Here is a 19,268-nt window from a genome sequence, read left to right on the forward strand (position 1 = left end):
AAATAAATTATCTAAAAAATTTAAATGAAAATATGAAATATTTTTATTCACTTGAGAGTGTAATCTAATTTTACTTGAAGTAAATGCAATGTAACTGTGATTTCTTAATGGGGCATCACATCTGCCTCCTACTTCCTGCTACCTGGTCTGTTTTTAATACCTTGCGTAATATTGTCATATGAAGCCATTAATTACAATGCCTTCCTCTCTGTTCAAAGGCAGAGATCCTCTGCTTCAGAATGAGATGTGGTGCTGATGAGTTGCAAAGCACTGAAAGTAAATGTGGGAGCTGAGATCAAAAGGCTACTGGGTGGATAAGTGTACCAAGGGGGGCTGATTCAGCTCTGTAAAAGTGCATCTCCTTATTCCTGGTTAGTATTTGTATTGGTTTTGGACCTGCCTCAGGTCAGTTGCCGTTCATCCTCCAGCAAAGCTTTCCTCTGTCCCTTTATCCCTCCCTAAAATGCTTATTAGCAGCCAGTTCATGTGTTCATTAAAGCAGTTTTTTCTGGTCCTGTGTTCGTGCTTCATAACAGGAGAGTTGACTTAATAATTGTTCCAAGGGTGTCTCTCAGCTGAAATGTTGCTTTTGTTACACTGTAATAATTAGTACTGTTAATGTATTAATGACAGGGTTTGAATATAAAAAATGTTTGTTGTGTTTTGGAGGGTTGGGAGCTGTTGCTTTTTGCTTTTTTATTAATGTGCTCTACATAGTGATATGAAACAAATAGCTCTTTGTTAGTAGCTGTAGTCTGTTATATTTTATTGTGAGCTTTTCACGTAAAGATAACTTAAGTAACTGGAGGAAAATGTGTACCATAAAAGTAGAAATGTACAAGTTTGTACACAATGCAAAATTGCATACAGATGGGGCAGAGGGGGTTGCATATGTGTTTCATCTAAGGGACTGGGAGGAAAAATAATCTCTGAGCCTTGTTTAGATATTGGATTAGTGCTTTAAAAATCAGTTTTTCAAAAGCAGGGAGGCAGAAAGTGTGTGTCCTAGTTTCTTATCCTTGTGGACATCATGGAACAAAATTTAAAAGTTCATTTAGTGTTGTAAGGTAAGAAATCTAACACTTTAAAAAAACGTAGAGGGGGAAAAAAAAAGATGGTAAACTACTGGAAACTAGTTGGAAAAATTGGAGCATGGAGCAGAAGTATCCTGATAGTCCTGAAGTCCAAAGTCTGAGTAGTTCTAGGTGCTTCAGGACTGCCCTGTAGCAGCTGACAACTGTAAGTCTCTAGTAACGGTGTCAGAAATTTCTTACAATCGTGTATCAGCAGAATCTGCTCTGGAAAATTTCCAGTCTGTTATGTCAAGTTATCAATATATAGAAGCATAGAGAAGCCTAAAAATCACATTTTTCTGTGAAAATTTCCTGCGTATCAACCTGTTTATAGTCCATATACTAGCAAATCAGAATTGTTGAGAAAGAAACATTAGCTAGCTGACTTTTGTGTGTTATGTAGCTGAAAAATAGCTTGTAAGATATTGTCATTTGTTTAAAAGTGTAGGGACTGTTTAAGGAAATAACTGGAAAGGTTAAATCCAATGTGATTAGACCAGTTTTTCATAGCAGTCCCCAATTCAAGTGAAGTAACTCTCCTCTAAGTCAGTGGTACATACCTGAGTAGATACTTACCTTAACTAGACTAATGGTCTTTGTTCTGAAAGTGATTAAACACCTGTTATGTGGTTATAGCAATCCTTAATGTTCCAAAATGCAAAAATCCCCACCCCAAACCCTTTTATGTGGGTTTTTTGGTGCCATCGAAAACACACTGCAGTCCAGAACTTTCTACTGTCTTATTACAAGAAGTTTTTGTACTGTTCTTGTATTTTGAAATTAACTACTGTTACCACATATATCTTTATATCTCAGCTCTCAGTATTCTACTTGGGAATTATTGTGGCACACTCATTCGCAGTTTACCTTTTAAGAACAATGCTAGTAAGGAGAATGAAGAATGAATAACACTTCGTAGGAAAGCTTTGATTTTTCTATGAGATCTTCCAGTTCCATGTTTTTATACTGAGGCACCAAAATCTTATAGCTTTGATGGTCTTTCCCAAATACTCATATAGAGTTCCAAAGTTTATCAGAGTGATATTTATTTAAATCCATCTCTCTTTTCATCAACATGTATCTTTGTTACTGCTGTTTTAATACCAGAGGCAATGGGTCATTTATTTCAAAAACCTGGGCCAAATCAGGGAATTGTCCCTGTGGATCCAGAGTTCGTGAGCCTGCATTTATGCTATGTTCTAAATTCGGTCCTAAAGAAGGGTGCGTTGGAAAAATACCAAATTGTGTGTGCCTATTTGTCTCTTCTCCAGGATGGAAAAAAGATAGTGTGCTAATTACTATTGTGAGCCCTAGAGGGGAAGGTGAATGAGTGAGCAAAGCCCTGAGTGCTCCAAAGTGAAGGAGGCAGTTACAGGGAGCGGGGCTGACAGTCTGGTGTGAATCTCAATTCTGCTTGCTGCTCTGGGGTTTCTAGTATGCCAGATTTCTGTGTGATACTGGACAGGTAAATGTTTAACTTGGGTTTCTCAGTGTAACGTTAAAGCAAATAAAGAATTATATAGATTAGTGTTCCGTATTAACAAATAACACTCTGTCCTACTCAGTGTTTCATCAAACAGTGTTTCAAAAAATGGATCATAACAATATTTATCGTCAAACAGTAGGATGATTCTTCTCCTCGGGAAGAGGAAGTCTTTGCTTTACAGTTCCATGGCAATGAATCACTGCCAGACCAGATCTATGGGCAGCTGTGTTTCGTCTGTTAAAAGTGCCATAGTTATTCTTGAAAAATCACCAGGAAAATAGTTCAGGCTACATTTAAGTTTTGAGTTTGCTGGAGAATAAGCACAACTAATTTTCAAAAACGAAACCCAACAATAACGACAACGATGAATCTGATTGTGCTTTATGAAACAATTAGGAGTCACACTTAATAAAAAAAAACCCTGCTGTTTTTTATACAAAAGCTGCATTCAGTGTAGTGTGAAGAATGAACATAGGCATTCTTTAGTTTGAATTTCTGCACAGGCTGAAGTGCACATTTATTCTTGTAAAATCTCTGCCTTGTTCATTGAAGCTTTCCCTATATTTTTTCAAAGCTGTTTGAATGTGTAAGCTGCTGGCATAACAAATCATCAAGAATCAATTTACTGAGAAAACAGCTTTAATACGACTTCACAAAAATTCAGCATTTTATACCTATCATCAGGCTGTGAGTGGGGAAGAGCTATCTGGACTTCCCAGTGTTTCTTGGTGGAATTTTTGGGAAATGAAAAACCCTTCTACTTATGCCTGTTTGAATGAAATTTGTCCAAAATTACCCATCAGTGACCAGATAAGTATGACCAGCTTTTAGCATTGCTTTATTAATGTTCTTTTTAAGAAAGTATTTTAGGAATGACAGATTCTTATGTTCCAGTAAGTAAATGAAAAGTATTAAGTATTTTGATGCTAGTTTATTGAAATTAGTAAATGAGGCAGTGATGTTGTGTTCATATAGAGTAAATACCTTAACATACTTGTAGAGTAGCTACACTTGTAGTCAGTTACATTGCAACATGACAAATCGGAGCAGATAATTTAAACATTATATATTATCGTACACATAAATGTTCTTGCCGTTAGTTGCATTTCTATCACTTTTACATAACATCAAACAGCTAATACTGTGTATAATATATACATTCTATTATTCTTAGAATCTTTTTGTAAAGATGTGTCTGATTTCATGACTAGTGTCACTTGGCGGTGAGGGTTACTTAAAATAAGTGGGAAACAATGGCATGTGTTGGTAATGCACTTCCAACTCTCATGAACTTCTCAGTTGGGCATACCTGGTAAGAATTCTTTACAAAGAATTGTGGACTTGGTCAGACTTTTTGGTTGTTGGATATTGGGTTACTTGAAGTGTTTAAAAAAAAAAAAATCCAAACCAAAATCAAAACAAAAAAAGACTAACAAATTATAAGCAGTATAGCTGTGTGTATGTAATGAATTATTTTCTCTGTTTTCATAAATGATTTTGTCAGAATTGGATTTTTTTCTGCTCTGTGAAATTCAGCGTATTTTTACCTTTACAGTTTTAGAAAATGTCAGTTATTAATAAATATTTTTTCTAAGAGATGACACCAGTTTTTCTTTTAAACTAAATCTGATTTTGAGACCTTTTTACTCTTGAGATTAAAAATAGGATTTAGTCCCCGTGCAGTGCTTCTGTACCTATTTCCCAGTGTCAAGTTTCTGCTCTGATAATAGGTGTATATTACCATCCAATTTGGTTTTTTTGTCCGAGGATTATTTTCTTACATAGCTCATATATTTGTTACAGGCAAATATTGCTTTGCAGAAGGAAGAAAAAAAAAAGGTTATGCGATACAAGTTGGTAAAGGGTATCTCTTGCTCACTTTCCTTCCTGAAGGATCTCCATTAAAAAAAAATCGGAAATAAGTGGTCTCAATGCAGTCTATCCTTTTCTTCAGGCTGGTTTTTTTTTGTTTGGTTTGTTTTTTCTGTGTGCGTGTGGGTTTGGGTTTGTTTTTTGGGGGGATGTTTTTTTTCTTTTTAGAACTCGTATTTCAGTGATGTGAACCAGCTGCCCTATTTTCTTTAATTTCCATACCAAGATGTCCTGATTGAGTAAATTAATTTTCTCCTTTTTTATGAACCCACAGAGATGAAAAGAGAACATAAAAATGACCTAAAATATAAATGTGTGCCTAAAGGAGGAAAAACAAAGGCTTTATTTTTCCTGGACCTAGAGTAATCTGCAGTTTCAGCTGGTCACTGGCGTTACTTAAAGAAACTACAAGCTAATTCCATTTATGGCAGCTACATACCATTAAGAATACAGGAGAATAGCCTGTATTTGATGGATGTTGCTGGAAGATGTTCTGTATGTTAAATATTAGACCATTTGTTTGGAACTACTCTGGATTCTTTAGTTGTAAGAACTGAAAAATCACAGAGTAATTCCAATTGGAAGGGACCTCAAAAGATTTCTAGTCCAGCCTCCTGCTCAAAGCAGGATCGTCTTAGAGATTAGACCAGGTTGCTCTTGGCTTTATTCATTTGGGCCTTGAAGAACCACCAAGTGGAAGACAAAACCCTTGAGGTAATTTTAAGGAGAAAACCTGTTTAGGATGGGTTTTCTGTCTTCTAGTCTCTGCAGGAACTGGACTAGAAGTAAAGGCTCTTTCTACATATTCTTGTCCTGCAAGAATACGTGCATGATCTCATGGGTTCTCAGATTCTCTTCTGTTTTTCTTTCTTTCTGGCTATATATTTGGCCAGTATGTCTGCTTCTATAGAGAGGTTTTTTTTCCGCGTAAGTTATTCCAGGCATAGCATATCATGGATCAAAGCAACCTGTGCTGCCAGCTTTTGGTTTACGTTTATATGAATAAGGCTCAGCCAGGAGCCTCTAGAATGCAGAAATGAAGGGAAGAATTTAGTCTTCTGTCTATCAGCAGACCTGTTTTCCTTTGTTTACTGAAGTAGCTGATGAGCTAGATTTGTCTTCTGGGAGAATGACTCAGGCTTTTAAGCACACTGAGATTTGAATTTGGCTACTCATTGAAATAGTGTGGTTGATCCAACTCTCACTGAGCATATTTGCACAGTAAATGCAGGCATTTAGCTTTTATGGCACAAACTTACCTCTGGGACTCAGAAGTACTGCGAGAAAGCGATAAAAATACTGAGCGCTTTGCAATATGATATCCTGTTACTATATTTACTTGCGTGGTGTATGACTTAATCAAGAAGCATCAGTTCTCACCAAAACAGATACCCAAGAAACATTTCCTTTTCCTATTATAAATAGGCCAGGTGGTACAGATGATACTTTTACAGGATTGTGCATGAGATATACACTGCTTATCAAAATTACCTGTCTGTTTCAGGCCCGTGCTGATCACAAACAGCCATACTTAGTTTAAACACATTTAGCAGTAAAAAAGGTCACTTGCTCTGAATCATAGAAAGATCTGCTCTGTACCTTTGGACACACCTTACAACTTCGCAGGTACTTAAGGAAAAATATAAGCATTACTTACAAGTGTAGCTGAAATTTCTTTTATTGTTGCAGGTTATTTTAGTATCTGCTAACAAGCTGACTCGGTATATAGAACCATGCCAATTAACAGAAGATTTTGGAGGCACTCTCACATATGATCACATGGATTGGTTGAATAAGAGGCTGGTTAGTTTTCTATTGTGTGGGTTTTGTCTTGTTTTTGGTTTTTTTTCAAATGTTTCATTCTTGAGCCATGAATTTTTATTTGTGTAGGAACTGCTAAGTGTGTAGAAATTGTCATATGGGTAGTAGTGCAGTTCAAATGCATGAATAATTTCATGATGATAACTAACACTGGTTTTGCTCAAAAGATGATAAAAGCTCATGTAATCAATTTGTTGAAACGACAAGTTCCTTAATGAAGCTCTTGTGTAGATCCTCACTCTAGAAGAGCCTGAGTGTTACATGTAGTCCCTACAAAGGGAAATCGTTTGCCGATATTAGAAATCCGAAACAAGGAGGAAATACTTGGGCTCTGCAGATCTTCAGAGATTATCTCCTAGGCCTTGGTTCCTCTGGATTTAGAGCCAGATTTTAAGATGTCCTACACTAAAAGCTCTGTCAGTGCAGTTTCACCAGTAGATAGACAGACGCAGTAAATGTCTGGGAGCAAATACACCCCTAAATCATTAATAGACACAAATTGTTTAAGCACCTGTTGGTGCACATAGCACTCGAGAATGTTTCTATCTGTTCTTCATTGATATTTGTTTTTCAGTTATTTAAATCGAATTTTCAAAACAGTATTTAATTTTCAATGAAACAGTGTGTTCCTTTCCCACGCAATCTATTCTTAAAATGTGCATCTCCATCTAGGATCTCCAGGTGGGATCCTGGACAATGAATCCTCCACAGTGTGTCCCAACTGCAACTGCCCAAAGTCCTCAGAGATACCCTGCAGCAAATCTGACAGCAGTACTTCCCTCTCAAGACATCTGAGGGCTTGCACCATGTGTACCATGTTTCTGTTTTGCTGAATCTCAGCAAACTGTAACAACTTTTGTAACAACTGAATTTAGCCTGTATTTTATAAATCACTGTCTTAAAAGTTGGCTTCTAAGAGCTGTCCACCACATGTCCTTTTGGGTTTTCCCTGGAAGTAGTCCTAGATAGGTTAAACAAGGTTCATCTGCACGCTATTGCTTAATAATTTATTAGTACCAAAAAGGCCTGAAAGTTATTATGCATGTCACATATGGCACTGGTTCACAATCAGTTCTGCTAAAAACAAACCCAATCGAACAAAAAAACCAACCCTCAGAAGTCAGATATGGACGAATCATCTGAAGGGTACCCAGTGTCTCACTGTACTGGCCTTGTTATCTGAGATCAGAAGTCCCTATATTCAAATAAGCTGATGAGGGTATTTCTTTCTATATAATGCATCTTCATTTTATTTTAATTATTAATTGAAATACAGACCCTATTAGTAGTGATTAAAAGCTGGAATCTTCACAAAGTTTATTATTTTAATCCATTCAAGTGAGCTCTCGGATGCTTGTGTAACATGCCTTGGTTATCTAGCATTATTCTTAAGATTTACTTAAAGGTTTAAATTAAGATGTAGAATAAATATGTCAATAAGAACTTACAGGTTTTGCAGAAATCTCAGAATTTTTCAGTATTTCAGAATTCAGTCCATCTTTATTATGTTCAGTGTAACATTTACTATCTCCCAAAGGAATCTTAGTGCTCTTAAGTGTTCCCTGAACAAAGCTTTGTATTTTCTACTCTACCTGGCCATTTGAATGTTGGGAAATAATTGCACTGTGTAAAGATTGAAGTATACTAACAGAACTAGTGGATAAATTTGCACTGATGCCTTCAATGTTGCCACTTATATAATTTTCATTTCTTAAATTAAAACCTGCCTCTTCTTTAGGTATTTGAAAAGTTCACAAAAGAATCAACATCCTTACTGGATGAGCTTGCACTAATTAACAATGGAAGTGATAAAGGAACTCAACAAGAAAAAGAGAGGTGTGTGATTCGCTTTTTGAAATCAATGCTTTTGGATTATGAAATTTAATCGGCAATCCAAACAGTATTTGAAAATATGATATGCCTTTAATATTTTTAAATGCATAAACAAATTCTGAAAGTTCATAATGTAGACTACACAATTCATCAGCGTGTATGCATAGATGGATGCTCATTTGGCTGTTGACTATGTGCAGCTGCACTTCTGCTTAGATACAATGAGTTGAAAAAAGGTGGGGAGGAGGCTTTCCTGTGTGAGGAAAGAAACATACAGTCTCTTAGCAGAATCAGGTATCTCTGGCCTTAGTTGAAATTTTTAGTGCTACTGTAATACAAATTATTAATAATGTGTTTGTTAATTTAACTAATTAAGTTTATTGTTATTAATAATATGTTTGTCACTTTATTCAAGATCAATAGATTTGAACTTCCTTCCATCAGTTGATCCTGAGACGGTACTGCAGACAGGTATAGTAAGTTGAAAAAAAAAATGTTGGTCAATAAAGTAACATTATTCATTTTTAAGCCCCAAGTGAAAGCACAGAGGGCACAATAATTATCTTAGCCATCACCATAATGTTACCAGCTTATCAATGAATTTTATCTTTGGGTTAAAAAAAAGTGATGTTAATAAATAAATGGGACAACTCTAAATGTGTCTTTTAAATACAGTTTTTAATAATCCTGATAACATCTTTACAGTATTACCATAATGAATACGTTTAATTTTGAGAAATCATTGTTTTTAGATTATGTCAATATGTTTGCCTTATAGAATGAATTCATCTCAGTAGCAACCAAACAGTTACAATACAGATAGCATTTTCCTACACATTTCTGGTACTTTACATCAGCCTAGTTCTGAGCTGGCCATCTGTAAAAGTGAAGCATACAGTCTTCTGACTCTTTGCTGCTTAGACTCTCAGCATTAAACAATTTGGGGTTCTGTGAAATGGGTTTTTTAGGGTGAATTTCCTATTGATTTGTGCCTTTGTAGAATAGGCAGCAAGGCATAGTATTGAAGTGGTGATCAGCACCTGAGTGCTCAGAACCCTTATCCTACAGCCTCCTACAAACTAATGTGTGGATCACATATAATATTTGCTACAGAGATCTACTGGCTTTACATGCCCTCTGTGTAAAATTTTAACTTATTTAGATGTGGGATAATGTTGTTTGAGTTAAAAGTTGAAACAAAAGTTCCTTGCTGTGGTCTTTAAAGTTTTTGAAATATGAAGTGTCTGTAGAAATTGTCACTAGATTTTAATCCAATTTTGTATCTTCCTCTAATGGTAAGGTTTTTGGACAAAACAGTGCTTCAATTTTGTGTAAACAGGTGGCTTCAAAGAACATTATTTTATATGCATTGTCTGTTTTCTTAATTATGGCATAATGATTTTTTTTGAGCTATGAAGTTTAATAACTTTAATTAAATCATGGGAGTTCCTGAGAGGCAACCTTTCTCTGTGTTAAATTCACTATATTGAATGTTTGAGAATAAAAAATTAAGCTCTTCCCAATTAAACTTTCTCATTTCCTACTTTCTCATCTCCTAAGGGTAAATATGAACAAAATGACGTTTTAGATAAGTCTTCTTTGACCTCATCAATGTTTATAAATATATAAAGGGTGGGTGTCACGAGGATGGAGCCAGGCTCTTCTCGGTGACAACCAACAGTAAGACAAGGGGTAATGGGTTCAAGCTGGAACACAAGAGGTTCCACTTAAATGTGAGAAGAAACTTCTTCTCAGTGAGGGTGACGGAACACTGGAACAGCCTGCCCAGGGGGATTGTGGATTCTCCTTCTCTGGAGACATTCAAAACCCGCCTGGATGCCCTCCTGTGTAACCTCACCTAGGTGTTCCTGCTCTGGCAGGGGGATTGGACTAGATGATCTTTCGAGGTCCCTTCCAATCCCTAACATTCTGTGATTCTGTGATTCTGTGATTCTGTCTTCCATAGTTACAAGTACATTATTTACACAAGCTCCAAATCCACACATAAAATGTAGTTCTTAGAATTTGATAAAAATCTAGTTTAAAGAAATGTTTTTACCTTGAAAATGTAAAACAGTACAATAAAACTTCAAAATTATCCCAGTAGAACTATGACTCGTGAAAGCCTTTAAATCTGTTTGCTCTGCAGCTATCTGTGCCTATCTATGCAGTATTATAAAAGATGAAACCAAGATGTTTATTGCCATAGTATGGCAAAATGTATTTGAATTCTTAAGACTTGTTCATTTCACAATAATATGTGCTGGATAATTTGAAGTTGCTTGCTGCGATCTCCAAACCCCTTGGCATTTTGATTGTCTAGATAATAGCAGTTGAATTTAGAGTCTGTATTTCTGCATTTTCCTTGACATATTACAATTACTATTCTAGTGGTATTTTTTTTTTCTTTTAGTGAATTGGCATGTTGCCGTTTTAAGACCTGCAGAACTGATGATGTGGAATTGGCAGATTTTCACTTTTGCGCCAACACTTTTTTAGTGACCAAACACTGTTTTATTTGCTAACGTCTTCATTGACCTTTTGAGGAACAAATTCATCATCAGTAGTTTTTACATCTGAAGACTTTACCACATCTTAACAATAACATTCCTTAAACAGTTTAAACAGAGGATTAAATAGTCAAAACATACTATTTTTGAATACATGCAAGTCATTACAGTCTAGAGAATCTGAACCCTGATGTGGTGCTTAAGAGCACAAAGAAAAAGGTGAGAAGAGTGAGGAAAAAAAATATTGATCAAAATACTTTGTACTCAGCTCCACGTTTTCTGTGTAAGTTTTGTATTATACTTGCTATAAAAATCCTGAAAAGTAACAGAGAAATTATATGCTCAGTTTTAGTGCTTCTAGATCATTCTTTTAATCTAAGAATATGATTATTTTGAGATAAATACTTAGGTTGCTACACAGTATTTTGAGGTCAAACAGAATACGTGTAGGTGTTTCAGACTCAGGATTGTGTTTTGCAATTGTTTCTTTAAATTAATCAATACTGTTGTCAACATGAATGTTAGTCATGGTATCTCTTTTATCGATCTAAAATATAGCACCTGATTCCTACCCTATTGTGGCTGATACAACCCCATGAACTGTGGCCAGTGCTTTGCATGAAATGTAATCATTAAATGTGCCCAATGCGTGAAAGATAATTAGCTGCAAAAGCATACCACCGGATGGTCTAAAAGCAGGCATGCTTACTCTTAATTTTTGTCCTTGTTTTTTGGATCTAAATTAACCACATCATTATGTATATTCTTAAAGGTCACGAGTTGCTATCTGAGCTACAGCAGCGTCGATTCAATGGTTCAGATGGAGGGGTGTCCTGGTCTCCCATGGATGATGAGCTCCTTGCTCAGCCACAGGTGATGAAGCTGCTCGACTCACTCAGAGAGCAGTACACCCGCTACCAAGAAGTTTGCAGACAGCGTAGCAAGCGCACGCAGCTCGAGGAGATTCAGCAGAAGGTGATGCAGGTAAGCCTGGAGTTGCTCTGGAATACTGTGAGGCAGAGGTTTGAGTTCAAGTCCCCAGCTGCATTTCCTGCAAAACTAAGAATCATAGGTGAGAGCTTCATGCCTCTTTTCACTCCTCCACTGCAACATGCTACTTGCACTTCATGCCTTACATTGTGGCTACCAGAGTGGCTTTCCAAAGGCTGCTCTGGTACATGGGGGTGATTAGAAATATGGTCTCTTGCCATCATGCTGAAGAACGTTGATGTTGTCCCTTTGCGTACTGTGCCAGTGCACCGCTACATTGTTGGAGGGGCAGATGCCCAACCTGTTGGTAAAGAGAGCAACAAGCACAAATAAGACACATTTGACTGTGTGCTGGAAACCTTCCCCTGCCCATGTTGTTTTAAGTTCCTGTAACTGAAGATAAGCCATTATTTATTCTTTTATTTGTCTAATGATTAGTATTTTAACTAAGTTACAGTGATTAAACTTCCTATGTTTCAAGGATACCCTGACAAGAATGAATAGAAATGTTCCTAATCAATTGTGTGCTAAAGGTTGCAATGTATTGGTTTGGTCCTCTGGAAACAGGTGTGTAATTAGCACTTTCAACATTTTCTCAGCAGAGTGTCAGTAGAGAAAATTTAGGAAAGAGAATTAATTTATTTCTCTTGTGTTTATTACTTGAAATTATATTCACGTGGTTTTAGGCTTCTCTATAGTTTGACTATGCAGAAAATGGAATAGATATTACTTTTGACCTTTCAACATTGGCATTTCTAATGCATGAGGAGCGCAGATCAAGTACTTGCACTTCACAGCATTTGAGATATGGGTAAAGATAAAAACTAATCAATCTACTGAGGAAATAATTTTCACGTATGTAGTAATTCAGATTATTATAAAAAATTTAAAAAGCAAATGTAATCTTTTGATATGTTGAGCTGGAAATAATTAAAAATATGTAAGAGATGAAAATAGTACTATATAGAACATACTAGTATGGCTGTTGCTATAATCAGGTGAGGTTTTTTTCTGTGTTACAGTGTTGAATAAGATGTTCTGATCAAAATGAAATTTATAACATACTTTCACAAACTGCTATTGTTAATGCATTTAAATAGACTTGTTTACTGGGACAGGAGGCACATTTTGCAATATTTTTATTAGAAATAGTTGTTTGTTGGCTCTGTCTGCGCTATGGATGCTACATAGTAAGTGAACTGGGTCGCAGTACACAGGAAAAAAGTGTTTAGCTGTTTTACCAAGCTGGTCAGTTTTTATGAAGTATGTTTACAAGCTCTCTAAATGGCATATAAACATATGGGGAAAAACTTACTAAATCTAGAAATTGATTTAGTTTCCTTTTGGTTTATGGGAGAAGATTAGGCTAATGGAGAAAAGAAAGAAGACAGTGATGGACTGAAGGAAACCAGTAAAGGCAAAGTGCGATGGCGTTTATTTTGCTAAAATGAACAGAAGTTGCAGTGTAACATGCTTTGCAGTATTTGCATTTGGCATGGATGTGTACACAGAAAGGTTTTCCCTTGTGTTGCTGATGGTTTTTTAAAGTGTTTTGATTTCCTGTTAGCTTTCATTACCATTACATTCCTATTTCATTCTTTGTATAGCTTCTTATATTGCAACCACTACTGGATTGCTTTTGTGTTCCCGTTTCGTATTTGCTATTTGCTGCTTCTGCTGTCTGTGAACTGCTTTGTTCTTACTCCTGTCTGAAAGCCCTCTTATCTGTAACCACCTCTCTTCCGTCATGCCTTCAATATCCTACCTTCTCTTTTAAACTACCACTTTCACTTGTATTTCGTAGTTTTCTTTCCTTCATTTTTCATTCTGCAGTGTAAAGATGACAATGATTTCCAGATGTTTTCTGATGAGCAGCTCTGCTACTTAAGACTGCTGATGAGCAACGCTGCATGCTATGATAAATTCTAGCTTTGTTCCTACTTAGGCAGAGGTGTTAATTACTATTTTTCTGATCTTATTTCACAGAAATTAATGTCAGGTCTTGCAGAAGTCTAGTCATTAACCATTTAAAAATATGTTTTATGAAAATAACCACTTCTTCCTGCAGATCCCCTAGTGGCTCTTCTCAGTTCAAGTATCTATCACACAAGAGCAGCCTTGTGTGAAGCTAAGCAGTCTCAGAGGCAATGCAGTGGTTGCTGGAAACTTACAATGGGGAGGTGGTCTTGGCCAGCGAGAGCACTGCTCAGCAGTGGTCCTACACACTGCTTCACACTTGCAGAAAACCTCTTGTTTCCAAATCTGAGTTTTCCAGGCCACACTGAGGTAACAGGGGGACATCTGGGTGCCCTCACTTGTAGCTGCATTCCCTGTTTCCTCAGCAGCAGCTGTGTAGAGTTGCTGAGCACCACAGGAAGTTTCTCTCTAAACAAAAAGAACTTAGAACTGTAGAGTCTTTGCCCTAGAAATCAGAAAAGTAAGAAAGGCTCAGGGTGCTTTCGGAGTATATGCTCTGAAACGGTGCTGGGGGGAGTGTGGAAAAAGGGGGCGGAAAGACACGGATGTGATGACTAAAAGGTGGGGTGAGTTGAGTAAACTTCTGTAATGGTGATGGTCATTCATGATGACTGCTGCGGTGCAGCCTCGCAGCATGAGGAAAATGGTCCAATTAGTCTCTTTTTCATTTGTCTTCATGGTTATGGTGCTACATTGTGTATTGTATTATATTTCCTGAAAAGCTGTGCAAAGCTGTTCTGTCACCTTTGTTTGAACAAAAGTCCCATCAAAGAGAGGAAGCTGGCTTCCTATGCTTTTTCATTAAGGTTCAGAATGTGGGGGGTATTCCTGTATTTCCTTACTTCAGGACTCCAGTAGTAAGTGACTTTCGCACTAGGTTTCATTATGGCTGTCTCTGTTTTCTAGATATTTAAAAATTTATCATAAAACTTTGACATAGACATCATCTGATAATTCAAATGTGTGTAAGGAGACCAAAATTTGAGTGTGTAAGGAGACCAAAATTTGAGATACTCTGCTTTTAGTAATATTAATATTAAATGAAATAGTTTCAAAAGAATAATAATCATCATCATCAAAGAAATCAACTATTGAAGTCCAAAACTCTATTGCCATGACCGTACAAGTATTTTTTCAAAGGCAGATCCCATGAGATGTGGCCATTAAGACTCTGTAAGAGGCTTCTGTTATTTGAATGGAGCAAGTTGAAAGACATAAATATATTAAATGATAAGTTGTTGTGTAAATTTAGATTTGGAATATGTGTGTATCCTGCACTTGAGTGTTAATATATTCAACAAAATGAGAAAACTCCCAGGTGTTGTTGCACTGTTATTCACTTAGGCAAAAAAAATAAATTCTTGTTTGAACATGAGAGGTCTGTTATCAAGAAACTTGTGGTTTAAGCTCTTTTATTGACAGAGGTATGAATGACAAGTATGTATGTGACTAATCTTTTGCTGGCTGCCACCTGCTTTCATGGAGCTGACAGGCTAATAAGGTTAATCAAAAGTAGTTTCTACCTAAAGCTTTTGAAGATGTGAATGGTTTCAACAACAAGACTTCTACAAATCCTAAGATTTCTTTTTCATAAACGTATACTTACTTTGAAATATTTCTGCTTATGTTACAAAATTCTTTTTAGAACAGTTTTCATGTAATCGATTTGCTACTTTATTTTTGTCATCTTTATCCTACCGACAGGTAGTCAATTGGCTTGAAGGACCCGGATCGGAACAGCTGAGAACCCAGTGGGGAATAGGTGATTCAATTAGAGCTTCACAAGCTTTGCAACAGAAACATGAAGAGATTGAGAGTCAGCACAGTGTGAGATTTCCCATACCCTTTTGAAATAGCAAAATAATTCTAAGTACACACATTTATGAGTGATGTATTTTGGTTATAAGTATCTAGGAATTTTGCATAGTGCGTGACTTTATTGGTCACAGACTAAAGTACCTGGGCAGTTTGAGAACTTAATATGGTCATTATATGTACATGTTATTTATTTTTGTTTCCAGTGTAGAAAAATACTGATTTCCATCTATGATTTTGCATGGATTTATTACGTTATAGCAGTTCTTAAATTTTCATGTCAAGGAGGAGTAGTAAATTTCCTTTTTCCTCCCTGCCAAAATGGCTGAGAAGTCCTGTACTTCTCAGGTGCATACGTTAATACTTTTGTCTTTATTAAATTACATTTACCAGAAGCTGAAACTGGCATAACGCTTTCATTGGTCAAGACTATACATAGTATAGTCTTGATCTATAGTTTATGTTCATAATGAAATCTTAGAGACTGTTTTGTAAGTGTACTTACTTGATGCCTTTGCTGCTCATTTTGAAAGCTTCCTAAAGTTCAGCAGAATTTTGCCGTTCCGTCAGATGATTAGCTATAATTGGGATATTGAATACTCAGTGTTCAGAAAGGGAGTGTTGCTCACAGTGCTTTTCCTCTTTTCTGACTTACCTTGATGTAGACATTGACAATTCTCTCCACTTTTCCTAAGTTCCCTTTACAGTCAAGGCAAAGAAAATAGTGACTGGGTGATAATTTTGCTAATGTAATTTACAAAAACAGACAACCCAAACCTTTAGTCTAAGAAACACTGTGCCCTAGACTACACCAGTTCTATTGACTGCATCTCTGCTCAGTACAGTTTCCTTGCTCAGGTGCAGAAGTGTGTGGTTTAGGTGTCTGTGTTTGGTCAAGGGAATCCCATCTCCTCTGTCATCTTGTTGCTTTAAACTCCAAGCAATTTTCTACTCTGAAAACCAGTAGCTTGTGAAGTGTAGAACAGCTTACAGTTAAAATCCTGATTGGAAACAAACAAAAAAATCATCCCCTGCCTACCTCATTGATAAAAATAATTTTGAATATCTTTCAGTCATATTAGCACTTCAAACTGAAAAGAGAAAACAAGAATTAATATACTTTGTACTCATTTGGATAGCTGTCACAGAGAACTATGCTTTAGCTGAGGCTAGATATGGTCCCTGAAATCATTGAAATCCCACGGAAGTTTGCAGGCCAGCCTGCTGTTTACTCATCACTAAAGCACTGGCAAGGTGGAACGCTGCTTGCTTCTTAGTGGTAGCAGGAGTTTGTAGGAAAAAAAGAGTCAGAAAAATTTATTTTTAATTTTATACCAAAAGAAGTAATTGGGACACCAATGGCCTACCTTAAATTTATATACCTGTTTATAAATTGAAACCATTTTTTTGACAACAGCACTGGAAAAATGTGCTTTGTCTTTTTTCTTTGATTTTTAAACATCTCATAATAGCTGAGTGTACTCTTCCTCTTTCATTATTTTCCTATTTTTTTTTTCTCTCCTAATAATTGGATTGGCAGCTTATAAGCTTGCTTTCTTTCATCATCTCCTATTTATTGTTGATGATACTACTTGTATTTTGAAGATACTTGCAAAAATGCTTTATTTGTTTTAAAGATAGGCTTTTTTAGTTCAATTTACTCTGAAGTGAAAAAATAATTTTCTTAGGGTAGTTTTCTGGTTTGGCTTGTTTCTTGTTTTGTTTTCTTTTTGGGGTTTCATTTTCTGACTGTTTTATTCATGAGTAATATACTAGAGCTGTTATTTTTGAGCAAATTTTGGCTGTTTCTCCATGGTTTTGAGGTGTCACGTACAGCTCTGCCTAACTTTCCCATATGGAAATGATCAGGAACACACTTTTTATATCTGGTTTGCCAGTCTCTTAATTTCACTGCCAGCTTGACCAAAATCGATTACTGCAACTGCTATACTTTAATGCTAAAAATAAAACCTAAAAATTATTAATCTAGATTTTTGTTTGGCTTCTCGTATTATAGTTGACTTGTCACACTCAATAAGCTAAATTTGTATGTTCAGTGTCTAAAGGTAATAACAAGAGTTATGTTGTGTAAACTGAGTTTATTGAACCTGTATATCTATAGTACGCCTGTGACAATGGAAGATATTTCCATATTGTGTCATCTTAGTTACCTGTTTTGGGGTAGATGAGAGATTTATCCTGCTCTTAAATTTTTGGCTGATTGCTGATTTAACTTTCTCATTACTTTTTTTTTCCTGCTTGAATCTTTTCATACTCTGTTTCTTCCTGTGAGCAGATGGTAGAGGTGGCTTCGGGTAAAAAGAAAAAAAAATCAGAATGTGGATAGTTATACTCTATATTTTGCATGCTTAGTAAATGAATGATGCAAAAGCCAAGGGCATGATTTAAAAAAAAAATTCAAACATCCCAGTAGGAGTGTGACGAGAATACTAATTAGAACAGATATTTTAGGCCAATAGATGGTGCTATTCCATAGCATTAAAAATGCACAGGACATTTGAAGGTCACTTCACTGTAGGCCAAAATAAAAGCTGTTAAGCAAACATGTTTTCCTTTACAGGCATTTCAATCATGCAAGATGTGAATGTGATCTTGATGTATCTAGTAGTTTTTAAATCTCCAAAATTGTTAAATATTTGAACTATTTTCTGTCGTAAACGCACCACTGTGACAATGTAACTCATGCCTATGTATGTGTTCAGAAATCAAAGCATTTGAGAAACAAATCTACACGTTTTGAATTGAGTAGTATAAAGCTTTACTTAAATAAGAAACAAGGATCAGTCTGAAATTTCTGTACGTGAATACTCTGTCCATAAGAGAGGGGTTACTTCCACTTTGGCAACAGTAGTATTTTTTTCTAAATGTTTTAAGAAAATTATTGCTGATTTAAATCATGTCACTGAAAGTAACACCTAGGTAGTCTCATGAACAGCTTTTTGTGATGGCTTACCACTTGGCAAATAGTCTGCTTCAGTAGAGCACTATAGGCATGTAAGCATTCGAAATGTATTTTAAAATGGTGGAATTCCTCTGTCGGTTCAGTAAAATAGTTTGAGTGGGAGTTTGTGCTTGGAGCTAGTAGCCATGACTTGTAATCTTCCCATCTTTCTGCACTGTTTTTTATATTACAGTACATACATTAAAATGTAGGGAGCATTTTTTGAGTTGATGGGCAATTAGGAATGTTTTTTCTTCCTGTATGAGATTTCATAATTATAGTGTAAGCTGTAATAAGTCCCTTCTAAAATCTGATTATTTATTAGGCTGCAGTTAGATATATGCCATTTTAAGAGAATAATGGAATTATGTTTGGTGTTATTTTAATGCTTAATTTTCTTGTGTTTGCAGGAGTGGTTTGCTGTTTATGTTGAGCTTAATCAGCAGATCGCAGCTCTTCTAAATGCAGGGGATGAGGAAGACCTTGTGGAATTGAAAGCATTGCAGCAACAGCTGAGTGATGTGTGTTACCGGCAGGCCAGTCAGCTGGAATTTAGGCAGAATCTATTACAAGCAGCACTTGAATTCCACAGTGTTGCCCAGGATGTAAGTTTTTCTTTTTAACTTTTCACAGGCTCACTTGTTTAATATATTAACATTGCCTTAACATGCCTTAACATTCTAAATGTTCAATAGGTTGGAAACAATTTAGAGGGGTGGAGGGAAATATAATGTCATTTAGAAAATGCTGTAAGTCTTCATTAACCATAACTGAAATGCTGAGAAGATGGATTTCCCCTTTTTTAGCAGTGAAGTGCTTTGTAATAAGTCTAGCATTTCAATAGCTTTTGAAATAAAATGTTTACTAGTTTAAAAGTTGCTTTTTCCCCCTGTGTTGGTTGGTTGTTTAATTAGAGGCATATGCATTAA

At 36.0% G+C, this 19,268-nt stretch overlaps 1 protein-coding gene across 5 annotated transcripts in view; it reads left to right on the forward strand.

Annotated features, from left to right (window-relative positions):
• SESTD1 (SEC14 and spectrin domain containing 1) overlaps positions 1 to 19,268 on the forward strand; it is a 57,122-nt gene that overhangs the window by 26,641 nt on the left and 11,213 nt on the right. For all 5 annotated transcript variants that reach the window (XM_065638119.1, XM_065638123.1, XM_065638120.1 and 2 more), the window contains 6 exons: positions 6,121 to 6,234; positions 7,991 to 8,088; positions 8,501 to 8,556; positions 11,368 to 11,579; positions 15,267 to 15,389; positions 18,750 to 18,944. In XM_065638119.1, coding sequence (XP_065494191.1) covers positions 6,121 to 6,234; positions 7,991 to 8,088; positions 8,501 to 8,556; positions 11,368 to 11,579; positions 15,267 to 15,389; positions 18,750 to 18,944 — 798 coding nt within the window. The remainder of the gene's footprint in view (positions 1 to 6,120; positions 6,235 to 7,990; positions 8,089 to 8,500; positions 8,557 to 11,367; positions 11,580 to 15,266; positions 15,390 to 18,749; positions 18,945 to 19,268) is intronic.

This window comes from Caloenas nicobarica, chromosome 6 (genome assembly GCF_036013445.1).
Source record: "Caloenas nicobarica isolate bCalNic1 chromosome 6, bCalNic1.hap1, whole genome shotgun sequence".
NCBI classification, from domain to species: domain Eukaryota; kingdom Metazoa; phylum Chordata; class Aves; order Columbiformes; family Columbidae; genus Caloenas; species Caloenas nicobarica.